This window comes from Vicugna pacos, unplaced genomic scaffold (assembly GCF_048564905.1).
Source record: "Vicugna pacos unplaced genomic scaffold, VicPac4 scaffold_19, whole genome shotgun sequence".
NCBI lineage: Eukaryota > Metazoa > Chordata > Mammalia > Artiodactyla > Camelidae > Vicugna > Vicugna pacos.
The window spans coordinates 9,486,764-9,502,778 of record NW_027328740.1 but is presented as its reverse complement, the minus strand read 5'-3'; the positions used below and the strand labels follow the sequence as shown (position 1 = coordinate 9,502,778).

Sequence of the window (16,015 nt, the reverse complement as noted above, 5' to 3'; positions counted from 1 at the left end):
AACTATGAAAAAAGTGCCGTAAAACCGAAGATTTTTTGGTTTTTTTTAAGATAAACAAAATAAAAAAGCCTCTAGGTACGTGCATCATGAAGAATAGAGAGATGCCCCAAAGAAATTAAGTAAGATATAAAAGATGAGAAATAACAATTGTTACCTCAGATATACAAAAAAGGGATCATTTTGTCAACACTTACATTCGAATAATCTTGACAAATTTGAAGAAATAGACAAATGTCTAGAAAGAGACAGAAATAAGGAGAAACAAATAATTTGAACAAACTGCTTTCTAGATGAAAGAATCTGCATTTAAAAAAATCGTTAAATAGAAGTGCAGATTTTTTTTACATTTTTTATGGATTCATAATCATTTTACAGTGTTGTGTCAAATTCAAGTGTTCAGCACAATTTTTCAGTCATTCATGGACATATACACACTCATTGTCACTTTTTTTCTCTGTGATTTATCATAACATTTTGTGTATATTTCCCTGTGCTATACAGTGTAATCTTGTTTATCTATTCTACAATTTTGAAATCCCAGTCTATCCCTTCCCACCCTCTACCCCCCCCGGTAACCACAAGTATGTATTCTCTGTCCATGAGTCTATTTCTGTCCTGTATTTATTCTTTGTCTTTGTTTGTTTGTTTGTTTTTGTTTTTTAGATTCCACATATGAGCAATCTCATATGGTATTTTTCTTTCTATTTCTGGCTTACTTCACTTAGAATGATATTCTCTAGGAGCATCCATGTTGCTGCAAATGGCATTATGTTGTCGGTTTTTATGGCTGAGTAGTATTCCATTGTATAAATATACCGCCTCTTCTTTATCCAGTCACCTGTTGATGGACATTTAGGCTGTTTCCGTGTCTTGGCTATTGTAAACAGTGCTGCTATGAACATTGGGGTGCAGGTGTCATCCTGAAGTAGATTTCCTTCTGGGTACAAGCCCAGGAGTGGGATTCCTGGGTCATATGGTAAGTCTATTCCTAGTCTTTGGAGGAATCTCCACACTGTTTTCCATAATGGCTGCACCAAACTGCATTCCCACCAGCAGTGTAGGAGGGTTCCCCTTTCTCCACAGCCTCTCCAGCATTTGTCATTTTTGGATTTTTGAATGACGGCCATTCTGACTGGTGTGAGGTGATACCTCATTGTAGTTTTGACTTGCATTTCTCTGATAATTCGTGATATTGAACATTTTTTCATGTGCTTTTTGATCATTTGTAAGTGCAGATTTAAACAAATCATGTGGAGAATAAAAATACAAAGCAGAACTTATACTCTTCAAACTATTCACAAATAGTGAAGATGTGGGAAACTCCCAAATTAATCCTATGAAAAATTCATCAACCTGATAGCAAAGCAAACAAACATACTACAGGCAAAGGGAACTTCAAGCCAATAAATTTGACAGATTTAGATGCAAAAATTCTACAAAATATTATTAGCAAACTAAATCCAGTAATAGCAAAAATGAATCATCCACCATGATCACTTGGATTCATGGCAGGGTCACAAGAATTGTTCAACATGAAGAAATCAATCAGTTTGATACACTACATTAACAAAAGGAAAAGAGAAAATGACGTGGTCATCTCAATTACTCCATAAAAATTATTTCAGAAAATTCAACATTTATTTATTAAAACAACAACAGCAACAACAACAACAACAACAACAGCAACAACAACAGAAAACTCTTTCCAAAGTAGGATTCAGGAAACATATCTCAACATAACTAAAGTCATTACTTACAAACCCCAGACAATGTAATATACAAAAGTGAAAACTGAAAGCCAAATTAAGGAATAAGACAAGGATGCCCGATCTCACCATTTCTCTTAAACACAGTATGGGAAGTCCTAGTAACAGCAATTGGACAAGAAATAAAGTTAGTCAAGTTGGATTGAATGAAGTAAAACTGTTATTATTTTGGATGACATGATAATCTATATAGAGATCCCTAAAGATTCTCCACACCAGAACAACTAAAACTAATAAAGGCATTTAGCAAAGTATCATGATTCATGATTAATATAAAAAACTGTCACATTTCTTTACACTAACAATAATATATTCCATTATTTTAAAAAATCCATATGAAATCAGATCAAAACATGAAAAACCTAAGGAAAATCCAACATAATAAAATCTATAGGACACTTATAAAGAAATTTGAAGATGATGCAAGGAAATGGAAAGAAATCTCAAGGTCTTCGTTTAGAGGAATTAATATTGTTAAAATATACATACTACAAAATATGTCTACAGATATAAATTTATTCAGATCGAACTACATGATATTTTCCACAGAACTAAAAACAGTCCTATGATTTGAATGGATCTTCAAAAGGACCAGAACTGCTAAAGAAACAATGAGTTAAAAGAACAAAGTTGGAGGCATAACCATAACCCTTCCTCATCTCAGATTATATTACAAAAATTCAGCAATCAAAACAGCACAATACTGGAAAAGAAACAAACATCTATATCACTGGAACAGAACATAGAAGTAGGAATAAAATATCACACCTATGGTCAACTAAACTATGACAAAGGAAACAAAAATATACAATGCCTTAGAGACAGTCTCCAGCAAGTGATGTTGAGAAAGCTAAACAGTTACATGTAAACCAATAAAATTAGAACAATCCCTCACACTATACAAGAATAAATTCAAAATGTTTTAAATATCTGAATCTAATACATGACACAATAAAACTTCTGGAATCTAACATAGGCTTAACAAAACAAAAATTTTAGCAAAATTTTCTTATGTCACACTCCCAAGCTGAAAACAATAAAGTTAAAATAAACAAGTAGGTCCTAATTAAACTTAAAAGCTTCCAAAGAGCAAAATATACAAAATGAAAAGATGGAGTTCAAATGGGAGAATACATTAGGAAACAATGTTATCAATAAGAGGCTAATTTCTAAAATACACAGAATGTTCATGCAACACCATTTCAAAAATCTACAAACAACTCAGCCAGAAAATGAGCAGAAGACAATTCTCTAAAAGGGACACACAGATGACAAACAGGAATATAAAAACGTGCTCACATTGCAAATCATTATACAAAGGCAAGACAAAAATAAAATAATGTTTTACCTCACACTAGTGAGAAGGGCTGTCATCCAAATGTCTACAAGTAATAAAGACTGGGGAAGTTGTGGAGAAACAGGGACTCTCCAATGCTGTTGGTGGGAAATAAAATTTGTGAAACAACTTTGGAAACATTATGGAAGTTCATTTAAATAATAAAAATAGACCTATCATATGACACAGCAATCCCACTCATGGGCATATGAAACATAAAACCTGAAATTAAAGAATCCTAGGGTAAAATATAAGAAGTACACTCTGATATTGGATTTAATTTGATTCTGCATATGCCTCCTCTGTCAAGGAAAGCAGAAGTAAAACTAACAAAATATGATTGTGTCACACTAAACAGATTTACAATGCAGAAGAAATGATCAATAAACTGAACAGTCAACCAACACAATGGTAGAACATATTTTTAAGTGATAATTTTCAATCAAGTGTTAATATCCAAAATATATGGCAAACTCTTACCCCAAAACAACATAAAAAAGAGCAAACAATCCAATTTAAAAAAATGTCCATAGGAACTGAATAGATAGATCTGAATCAATTTTCTTCAGAACACATACAGTTGGCTATAAAATACATGAAAATGTGTTCAGAGTTATAAATTATTAGGAAAGTCATAAACCTAAAATGAGACAAGACCTCACAATTGTTAGAAGGCTCTCATCAAAAAGAAAACAAATAGATGTTGGTGAGATTGTGGAGAAAAAGGAACAGCGTGGACACTGTTGATAGGAATGCAAAGTATTGATTCCATTGCATATATACATCAAATTTTCTTCATCCAGTTTTCTGTCAAGGGATGTTTGGTTTGTAGGCCCCTGTCTGAAGGTTCTAGAGAATAAGCCCATGGGCTGAACTGATAAACAATCTGTGAGGAATGTCACATATCCAGGCTGGATAACAAATGGTCTACTCAATATATCCAGTATGGATGGCTGGATAGCCTATGCTGGGTAAGATCGTCAGAGGAGGACATCCCAAGACAGGCAAAGCCGGCTGGATAAGAGATGGCCTAATTAATGAAGTTCCGTGATGAACTTTAAAACAATTCTTGATCATTTAACATCCTGCGCTTACTGCAGGAGCATGGGAACATAAATAGCTTAAGATTATTAACATTGTTATAACCTAGATTATATGTGAGGAATTGTGCATGTCCTATATAAACCCTTCTTCTAAGAATCAAAAAACAGAGAACTGCTTCGCTTCTATCCACAAAGTGTTTGTGTGTAAATTATATCGTGCCACTGACAGGGCAAATTTAATTTGTTGGGAGTATTTTAAAAGGATGTTGTATTATATACAATGCTCTTTCCGCACTTATTGAGATGATTGTGTGAGTTTTATTTCTCATTCTATTAGTGTGGCATGTCACCTTTATTGATTTGAATATTTTGAAGTATACTTAAACCCAGGGATATATACCTTTACTCATGTATGTTTATGATACATTAAATGTTTTGTTGAATTCATTTTGCTTGTGTTTTGTTGAGAATTTTGGCACATATGTTCATCAGGGATAATATTCTATTTTTTGCGTATAATGTCCTTTCTAGCTTTGTTAAGCAAATAAAGCTCACATCATAAAATATGTTTGGAATCTTTCACCCCCTTCAAACTCTTGGAAGATTTGGGGAAGAATTGGTGAAAAATTGTCTTCAATTGTATGACAGAATTCACCAGTAAAGGCGTTTTGTAAATTTTTTCTGGTTTTGGAAGTTTGGATTATTGACTTACTCAAACACACTTTTGCTCTATTATCTTTCTAATTACTTCTTGATTCAGTATTGGAAAACATATGTTTCTGGGAATTTGTCTTTAGTTCTAGGTCATTCAAATCGTTGGCTAGTGGTAATTTCTTATGATGTTTTGCATCTCTACAACATCAGTGGTAATATCTTATCTTTTATTTCTAATTTTATTTGAGTCTATATTTTCTTAGCCAACCTAAACATATGCCTAGTTTATGTTTAAAAGAAACAGACTTAGGTATATTTTTTTCTACCTTTCCAATTGCATCTCTTGTTATTTGCCATACTCTCATTCATTCAATTTTCTTCTTTATTCTTTCTGTTTTCTCCTAGATCCATGAGGTGTAAATTTAAGTAGTGTGAATCTTTTTATTTCATTTATTATTAAATATTTTTATTTAGTTATTATTTATATATTTATTTGCGTGTTTATTCATTTATTTATCATTGAAGTACTGCCATTTACAATGTGTCAATCTGTGGTGTATAGCACAGTGTCCCAATACATGCATATATTTATGTGCCTATTAAACATTACTTCACAATATTTGACTTACTGCCCTGTGTTATACAAGAGAAATTTTGAAAAAATTTACTTTTATATATAGTGGAAAAAATTTATGAATCTACAGCTCCCAAATATATCCTCTCACATCCCCTTTCCGCTGTAATCTTAAAATTGTTTAGTAAATCTGTGAGTGTGTTTCAGTTTTGTAGATGAAATCATAGTCTCCTCATCCAAATTTATTTTTAAGGTTCCGCATATATCATGTCATGGATTATTTTTCTTTCTTTTTCTGGCTTACTTCAATTAGAATGACACTTTTTGTGGACATCCATTTTGCTGCAAATGTCATTGTTTTATCATTTTTTAATGCAGAATATTATTCCATTTTGTAAATACGGGATAACTTCTGAATACTGTTATGTGTTGTTGGACAATTAGGTTGCTTCCATGTCGTGGCTCTTGTATATAGCACTGCAAAGAACATTGGGGTATAGATGTCTTTTTGAATTAGGGTTCCCTTTGATTTATACCCAGAAGTGGGATTGCTGGATCGTAAGTTAAGTCTATTTTTATTCTTTTGAGGAAACCCCACCCTGGTTTCCACAATGACTGCACCAAACTACATTTTTTCCAACAGTGTAAGAGGGTCATCTTTCTCCACAGATACCCCAGGATTTAATGTTTGTGGAATTTTGAATGATGACCATTGTGACTGTTGTGAGGTGATACTTATTATAGTTTTAATTTACCCTTCTCTGATAATGGTAGTGAGCAATTTTTTTTTTATATATCTATGTGGCATTTGTATGTCTCTATTGGAGAATTGCTTGTTTAGGGCTTCTGCCCATTTTCAAATTGGGTTTCTTGTTTTTTTTAAGTATTATTAATAGTTTGTATGAAATCTTTGTAATTTGGAAATTAAGCCTTTGTCAGTTGCACATTTCTACATATTTTCTTTAATCCTGCAGGTTGTCATTTTGCTTTGTTTATGGTTCCCTTTGCTGTGCAAAAGCTTATAAGTTTAATTAGGTCCCATTTATTAATTTTGCTCTTACATCCCTTCCCTGGGTAGGCTATTCTAGGAGATCATTGCTGAGATTTATCTCAGAGTGTTTTGCCAATATTTTCTTCTAGGTGATTTACTGTGTTTTTCCTTACATTTAAGTCTTCAAGCCATTTTGAGTTTATTCTTGTGTATGGAGTGAAGGAGTGTTCTAACTCTATTGCTCTGCATGTTGCTATCCAGATTCCCAACATCATTTGGTGAAGAGATGGTCTTTTCTCTGTCATATTCCTGGATACTTTGTCAAAAATTAATAGAACGTAGGCCTGTAGATTTATTCCTAGGCCCTCTATTCTGTTCTTTTGGTCCATAAGCCTCTTTCTGTATGAATATCTTGTCATTTTGTTCATTGTAGCTCTGCAATAGTGTATGGAGAACTGGTGGTTTATTCCTCCAACCTCTTTGTTTTTCATTAATATTGCTTTGGAAATTATGGATCTTTTATGACTCTATGTAAATCTTAGAATCATTTGTTTCAGTCCCAAAAAGAGAAGTTTGGCATAATTTGATAGGAAATCACATTAAGTCTGTGGATTGCCTTGGACAATATGACCATTTTAACCATTTTGTTTCTTCCATTACGAGACCATTGGGTATGATTTCAATTCTTCAAATCTTTTTTGATTTCCTCAATCAATATTTTCTAGTTCTCCATGTGTATTTCATTCACCACCTTTTTGTACATTACTCTGGGTACCTTGCCCAGTTCCTTTTTTAGCCTTAGTAATTTTTTGTGAAGCTTTTACAGTTTTCAATATATAGTGTCATGTCTGCATATCATGACAATTTTACATCTTCTTTTCCAGTCTGAATCCTTTTATTTCTTTTCCTTGCCTGATCATTGTGGCTAGGAATTCCAAGACTGTATTGAATTGAAATTGTGAGAATGGGCAACCTTGTCTTGTCTCAGGTTTTTGTTGGAAGTGTTTCAGTTTTTCACCATTGAGTATTTTGCTGGCTATATGTTTGTCATAAATAGCTTTCATTATGTTGAGATATGGTCCCTCTAGCACACTGTTACAAGAACTTTTACTGCAAATAGGTGTTAATTTTTCTCAAATGTTATTTCTGCATCTACTGAGATGATCATGTGGTTTTTTGTCCTCTCGGTTATTGATATGGTGTATTAAAATTGATTGATTTATTTGCATAAATTAAACCATCCTAGTTTTCCTGGGATGAAGTAACATTACCATGGTGTATAATCTTTTTTACATGCTGTTGGATTCTGTTTGTTAATACTTTCTTAAGGACATTTACATCAATGTTTATCAATGTTATTGGCCTATAGTTTTCTCTTGGGGTGGTGTCTTTGTCCTGTTTTTTATCAGGTTGATGTTGGCCTGACGGTGTGAGTTTGGGTGTACTCTCTCCATATCAATTTTTGGAATAGTTTGAGGAGGACTGGTATGTATTTTTCTCTGTATGTTTGGTCAAATTCCCCAGTGAATCTAGTTTGGTTTGAATTTTGCTTGCAGAGATGTTTTATTTTATGGATAATTCTATTCAATTTCTGGTGATCTGACAGTTCAAATGGTTAATTTCTTCTTGATGCAATATTGGTGGGCTGAATGTTTTCAAAAACTTCTCCATTTATTCCTGGTTATCCATTTTGTTTCCATACTGTTGCTCATGTTGTTCACTTATGATATTATGCAAATTTGTTGTACTCTTTGTAGTTTCTGCATTTTCATTTCTTATGTTATTTGTGTTCTCTCTCTTTTCTTGTTGGTAAGCCTGTCCAGAATTTCGTGAATTATGCTTACTATTTCAAAAAAGACTTTAATTGATTTTTTCTATTTTTTAATGTGTATTTCAATTCTTTCTTCATTGTTCTTTCTTATTTCTCTCTGCTGAGTTTTGGTTTTGTTTGCTCTTCTTTTCATGATTAGTATACATAGAACATTTGATTATTTATTTGAAATTGCTCTTTTAATTTGAGGACGGTTGTCACTATAAACTTACCTCTTAAGCCTGCTTTAAATGTATTCCATTCACTTTGTGTAGTATTTTGACATATTTCTCAAGATATTTTTTAATTTATTCTTTTACTTCTTCACCTCCCCTACTTGTTATAGTAACATGGTGTTTAATTTACATGCTGTCATTTTTTCACACTGTTTTTCTGTGAAGGATTTCTAGTTTCATGGTATTATACTCAGAAAAGATGCTTCAAATTTGTTTTATTTTCTTAAATTCGTTGAGGATTCTTCTGTGCATGAGTACATAATCTTTTCTAGAAAATATTCCATGTGAACTTGAAAAGAATGTATATTCTGTTTTGGGGAGGAGTACTGTGTTGAAAATATGAACCAACTCCAATTATTTTATCGTATCTGTTTGTATCTTTTTTCCCTTATTTAATTTCTGTCTGAAAGACCAGTCTAGTGATGGTAATGGGGAGATATAGTCTCCGAATGGGATTGTGTTCCCATCCATTTCTCCCTTTTCATCTATTAGTATTTGCTAAATGTATTTAGGTGCTCCTATATTGAGTGCATATATCTTAATGAGTTTAATACCCTCATTTTTTATTTCTCCTTTAATCATTATTTCATGTCCTTGTTTATCTTTCTCTATGACATTTTTTGTTAAGTCTATTTTGTGTGAAGTCTGTACTGCTAGTCCTGCTTTCTTGTCATGTCCATTTGCATTCAATATACTTTTCCATCTTCTGACTTTCAATTAATTTTTGTTCCTCTTACAAAAGTGGGACTCTTGTATGCTTCATAATGTAGAGTCTCGTTATATTATCCCATCTGACAATATATATCTTTTGATTCAAGCACTGAGTCCATTAACATTTGTGATAATTACTGATAGACTGGTGTTCATTTCCATTTTGTACTTCATTTTCCAGTTGATTTGGTATTTCCTTTTTGTTCATTTCATTTTCTTTTTGTGGCTTGATAAGTTTTCTTCTATTATCTTGGTTTCTTTTTGGCTTTGTGACTTCATTGTAAGTTTTGACTTATGGCCATCCTGTTTTGTATGTATATTGACCCTTTATTTATCTTTTTATTTTAACTGATAGGAATACAAATTCTAACCCCTTCTATAGAGAACAGAAACAATAAGGAAATACTCTTTATTGTCCTGTTTCACTCTCTGATCCTTAAAATTTTTGATGTCCTGTTCTGCAACATCATATTTATTCTATTGTAAGACATTGTAGCTATTGCCTTTCTAATTATGCCTTTCTCCTTTCTATGGAAGCCTGCTTCATTTTTTTTTTTTAGAGTCGATCTTTCAATACTTCTTTTTCTGTTGCTAAATTCTTTTAGTACTTGCTTTAGTGGAAGTTATTTATCTCTCCTTCTATTCTAAAGGATAGCCTTGCTTGATAAATTATCTTAGATTACAGCTTTCTTTAATTCAGGACTTTAAATATGTCTTACCACTATCTTCTGCCTGTTGTATTTGTGTAGTAAACGTGTTTACAAATATAATATATATAATTACATATTTATGAATAGAATACATAGAAATGAAGTTAACAAATAAGGAGAAAACCTATACGTTAAAAAATAGAAAACATTGGTGAAGGAAATTAAAACTGACCCAAAGAAATGAAAATTCCTCTTATGTTAATGATGTGATACAATGTGGTTGAAACAAACATACTACCCAATGCAATCTACATTTTGCGTCATTCATGTCAAAGTACCCATGAGATTTTTCCAGTTAATAGAACAGTTAATTTCAAAATTTATATGTAACCACATAGACCATTAGTTGCCAATATAACCTTGAAAAAGAGTATTAAATCTAATAGTGTATAGTTCTCTGAATTAAACAGTCCAGCAAAGCTTTAGTAATTTAAACAACATGAAACTGGCTCAAAAACAGACACCAATCAATAGAAGAGGATAGAGCAACCAGATATAATCCCTCACACCTATGATCAATTAACCCATGAAAAAGGAAGCAAGAGTATAAAATGAAGAATAGACATTCTCCTGAATAAGTAGTGCAGGGGAGATTGATCATGTAAAAGATAGATTAGAATAGATCCTCACATTGTATACAATCCATAAGCAGAGAATATCTTTCTATTTATTAGTTTATTTTATTTCTTGCACCTGTAATTTATAGATCTATATTTAGATCTTTTATTTCACTTATCAAATGTATTCCTAGTTTATTCTTTTTGGTATAAATATACACACAATTGTTTTCCTAATTTCTCTTGCTGATAGTTTGTTGTTACTATATAAAAATGCAATGGATATTTGTATATTGATTTTGTATTCTGCAAGTTTACTAAGTTTGTTCATTATTTCTAACAGTCACTGGAGGAGTCTATGGAGTTTTCTATCTATGCTTAATTATGTCATCTCTAAAAATTTTACTGCTTTTTTACAAGTTGGATGCCTTTTATATTTTTTCTTGACTAGTTGTTCTGGCTAGGTCTTCAAATAGTGTAATTTAGTACTTGTGAGAATGAACTACCTTTTCTTATTACTGGACCAGAGGAAACCTTCCTGTATGTTAAAATTGAACTTGATGATTGTCATGGGTTTTTCATATATGGTTTTTATTATGTTTAATTAAATTGTATTAAAAGTGAATTTGTTAAGAATATTTTTATAAAAAAGTAAAGATCAGATTTGTGAAAAATTTTCCTACATTTTTTGAGATTGATGTTTTTGAATTCTCTGCTTTTTCAGGGATTGTATCACATATATTGATTTGAATTTGATAAGTAATATTTATGAATCAGGACTAAATCCCTCTTAACTATAGTTTATAATACTTATAATATGTAATGAATTCAGGTTGCTAATATTTATTTAGAATGGAATGTTCACATACTGAAAGAAAAATTTACATTACAGATTGAGTTTACATTTATTTATTGAAAAATTTTATCCCTCATTTTTAATTTGGCTTATGTTTAAAGGAATTTATTTCTAAATAAAGAATATAACTTTTGATAGAACTGGATTTTCTACAGTTTACTGATACAGAACATAGCTATTATATACATTTAGTGAACAAAACACTTGCCTTGAAATGCCATATTTTACTAACAATGTCAAATGTTTCAGGACTGAGATACATATTCCTTCCAAAAATGCATTTCCTGGTCTTTTCCACCCCAAATCACATATAGTGTTATTTATTTGTTTTTTGATTGTTTGTTTACCCCTTAATGGAGGCACTGCTGATTGAACCCAGGATCTTGTGCATAAGTGTACTTATAAACATCATTTTAGAACACTTAACAGAAGCCACAATTGAATGGATTATAAAGATGGAAAGAAAATTTATTGTTTCTAGGGACTGAAAAACCTCTGATTGAATGAATGGCAAAAATAAACATTCGTAAATATACAATAAGTTTCTCTCTTTTGTAATTTTAGAGTAGAATATTAAATTACATTTGTTTTACTTATAGAAATGAATTACAATTTAAATCAAAAATTCCGCCTTTTGGGATTTCTTAAATTTGATGCATTATTTTTATCTAATTTTATTTCATAATTATTTACCATTTATTTATATACAAAACAAATAAACTGACATTTAATCTGCTCATGTTTTGAATATTGAACTACTTATTATATAGTACACAGATAAATACCTACTTCCATTTCCTAATCAAATTATGTTTCAATTTAATTACAAATGATATTGAAATAGATATATATTTTCTGTACAAGTTTTACACGAATTTCACTTTAAATTCCAAAACTTTAAAGTTATTTTATATAATTTGTGCTATATTTATACTCTGTTCACAAATATGGCATAAATTTCAATACAAAAGTATGGAGATTGATTTTATTTCATACACCCCAAAACTAAATTATTTATAAAAATGTGTTGGGATAATGTTTGCAGATCACACTGTAAAAAAATCATCCTATATGTTTCATTTTAACTGGATGAATGACAAGTAAACACTGGCTGAATGTTACACTTGAGTTGCTGGGATACCAGTCGTTTTGTGATGTCACAGCTTCTCAAGATGAGAACCATTGTGAAGGCCTAGCAGTTTATCTGTTCAGGCCTGCCAAAGCAGCATTTGAAGCTGCAGTGCTCAAAATCATGCAGATTAGAAATGTAGCTGTAGAAAAAGTTATTTGAGATGGCACATATTTCTTCAGAAATTCAAGATATGTCTCATAAAGATGGACCAACTGGCTCAGGAAACTCCGGTAGATCTCTATTGTGTGATCAAACATTCTCTGGGGACTTGGACTTGAGTTCTATGATTGAAGAAAATGCTTTTCAGAATTTGTCTGAAGAATCCTTGATAAAAAGACCATGTTACACACATTGTGTCTCTGAACCAGATGAAGATAATGATTTTGGTTCTCTGACATTTCCAAGAAAGCTCTGGAAAATGTCTGGGAGTGACCAATTTAAATCCATCTGGTGGGGTGATAATGGATCTTCCATAGTGATTGATGAAGTTGTCTTGAAGAAGGAAGTTTTGGAAAAAAAGGCCCCTTTCAGAATATTTGAAACTGGAAGTATGAAAAGTTTACTTAGACCCATTAACTTTTATGGGTTTAGGAAAGTGCGGCAGAAATTTCAAAGATCTGCTTGTCTAGTTGACTTTTTAGCAGAAGAAAAAGAAGCCTCTGTTTCAAGCAAGGTATACACAAATTTTAGTTATGAATTGGTAACTTATGTATAAAATTTTATTTTGTACATCAATCTATGGTAATATAAATGTAAAGCTAGATTTTGAAAATTGTATAAAACTATTAAGGCTAAAATACTTTACTCTAAAAAATGAGGACAGTGCCTTAATTATTCAAGATTATGAGAAACTTTGCTTACAACTATGAATCTTTCCAGAAATTCATATAAAGGTATTAAATCTGCTTTTCAAAAGTGGCATTCACCATTACTGTAAATGCTAACATTTAAATTTGATGACTATAATAATTAAATGTGTATTTTCCAAATAAGGAACTTCAAAATATTGTTAGCAATGTTCATATTTTGATGATATTATCCTTGTATAGTAAACGTGGAATCAGGTTTTATACGTTAGGCTTATTGTAGTCTTGTATTTTGGTATAAATATTACTAAAATGTTTCTCCTTTGTTTATAGCTGCACTTTTATCATAATCCAAATTTTAAACGAGGCTGTCCCCAGGTTTTAGTGAGAATAAAAAGAAGAGTTGGGATTAAAAATTCCTCTCTGGTATCTTCATTGCCTGAAGACTTCAAAGAGCAGCACTTTAAAGCAGGGTATAATGTGGATAATAATAATTCTGAATTTGTGGCTGACACTATTGAAGAAAGTGCATTTTTACCTTCTGCAAATTTAAACATGCCTCTAATGAGAAAGCCCTCTACTGGCCACATAATTGGTGATACAACTACCCCGATCAGAGGTGATTTTTCTCCTCCATCATCAATGTCAGACCAACAGAACAAATTGCAGTGGATCAACGAGCTATTTTCAATCAGTTGACCACTGTCCATGGACACTCTCAAAGCAGTTACAATGAAATAAATGGTCGTGTTGTGAACTCCATTTGAAGTAGAATTTCTACTTCTCAGTAGAGTATCTTATCTCCCAAACAGAGCAATTATTTTGGACTGATGTTGGAGCCTTCTACTTTTCCAAATACATATCAGAACATATCTGCAAATGAAGGTCATTTTCCTAAACTTCAACCAGGGTGCAACCCACGCTTTCCAGTGCCAGTGATAGCTGATACATCAGCTACTTCACTTTCAAGGCCAACTCATCAGCCATCTTCAGTTTATGAACGTCATCCTAATAACAACTGATCTACCAGAGAACTACCAGATTATGCAGGGAACAAAGATTATAACTGATGTTGGCAAATGTCGACAACTATCTGCTATTTTCTTATTTGAACATTAAACATAGATGTGTACCTGTATTTTCCTTAGTATTTTTTAAAAGAATTAAGAATTAAATGGGAGACTAACTTGCCATTCAAAGAAAAAAAGAGATATTTGTTTGATATGATCTTAGATGGAACAGTATGGGAGTAAATGTAAATATTTTCATGTAAGGATAAAGAAAAAATGGAAGAATTTGGAAAAATAATAAAACATGGAGAGAGGGAAAAGTACCAAGTGGTTTCTGGTTCATCCTGGAAAGTATTAAATGTGTTAAGTTATGATAGTTTGGAACAGGAGATACATTCAGGAACCGGCCCAGGGATCATGGTCTCTATTATGTCATCCCTGGAATCAAAAAGGTCACATGATGTATTCTCAGATGGCACATTCAGCACGTGGTAGAATTTAAGAAGTAATTTATCTATGGTCTTCTTTGTGCTGTTCTCAAAACATTCCAATTGGTGCTTTCATTTCCTGCCCTCAAGAGTCTACACTATTTTTCTAGTTATTAATTTATGTTGCTTTTATGTTCCAGCCAAAGAAGGTTACATCCTCAGGGTGAAACTTAATGCCTTTCCAAATCTAATCACACAAAATTAACTCAACTTAGCTTAGTCATTACTTTATAAATCTGGCATCTGACTACCTTGACATATCTTTATGTTTCAGTGTATCTGGATATATATCCAGGCAAATGCTTCTCAACCATGTTAGCTCAAACCTCAACAGTTTTACTCCAGCTCATACTTGGACGTTGGGTGTCCTCATTTTACCTACTTAGACTATCCTCCTCTCAGCACAGAAACCACCTCCTCCAGATGTTTTCTGTCTATCCCACTTTCCTTGTCTATCTTGGATACCACCACAGTAAGCACAGCACATGCCACAGTATGCATTTTAGTATTTAGTGATTGAAAAATACATGTTGACTTTAAGCAATATCTACTTTCCTGAAACAACAAAACTCTTGGTTTTCAAACTATTTCGTTATGGTCTTTACACCACAAACTAGCTCTTTTCATAGTGCAAGGACTAGTCACTCAAGACAGTAATTGGAGGTAGGTACAGAAGACTATGTATTATTTTCTTCTCAAGTCATACCTCCATAGGCCTAAATCATTCCTTTCTCATTTGTGGGATATATTCCTGTCTCTTCATCACCCACCCATCCCAAAAAATTTGATTCTCTTCCCCATACCAATAACTATATTGCCTTCTAATTAATTTACTTCGTAGAATCAGAGCTTTTCCAGAAGAGACACTGCCATTGCAAACATTTAATGTAGGTTTATATACCCCACATAACTTGTGCCCCTTCTAACCTTCACACAGGAAATTTCTAAGATGTACTATTCCCTTGGATGGGGTGGTGGTATTCAGTAATCAAATTGCAATCTAAAATGTGTGGACTAGAAGGAGGTGAGGGTGATAGAATTAAAAATTTGTCCAAGTGCAAGAATACCAAATTTCTGCAGATATTAAGAAATATAAAATATTCATGGAAGTCTTTGACTATTTCCCATTAATTTAAAATAAAAAGCGAAGCATTTTCAGAATGTGAAATGCCCTGAATTGCTGGAAAATTGTAGGCTAGGTCAGGGACCCTAAGGCTTCTGCTTACAATGATGCAGCCAGTGTCAGCTGATAAGACTGGAATGGTAAAATTGAGTCCTGAAAATTTGTCACCTGTTGTGAAGAAAGTCTTTGATATTGTGGAGAATGGGCAAATG

The 16,015-nt window shown here is 32.3% G+C and overlaps 1 protein-coding gene across 1 annotated transcript; it reads left to right on the top strand.

Moving 5' to 3' along the window:
* Nucleotides 1-12,423: 12,423 nt before the first annotated feature.
* On the top strand, nucleotides 12,424-14,001 carry LOC140693228 (heat shock transcription factor, Y-linked-like). Its single transcript, XM_072957240.1, has 2 exons — nucleotides 12,424-13,049; nucleotides 13,516-14,001. The coding sequence occupies exons 1-2, from the start codon at nucleotides 12,537-12,539 to the stop codon at nucleotides 13,879-13,881; spliced, it is 879 nt and encodes a 292-aa protein (XP_072813341.1). The 5' UTR covers nucleotides 12,424-12,536; the 3' UTR covers nucleotides 13,882-14,001.
* Nucleotides 14,002-16,015: the final 2,014 nt, after the last annotated feature.

Coding starts and splice junctions, on each gene's coding strand:
- LOC140693228 (XM_072957240.1), top strand. CDS start 12,537: ATGGCACATATTTCTTCAGAAATTCAAGATATGTCTCATAAAGATGGA. Junction 13,050..13,515: donor AAGCCTCTGTTTCAAGCAAG/GTATACACAAAT, acceptor CTTTGTTTATAG/CTGCACTTTTATCATAATCC.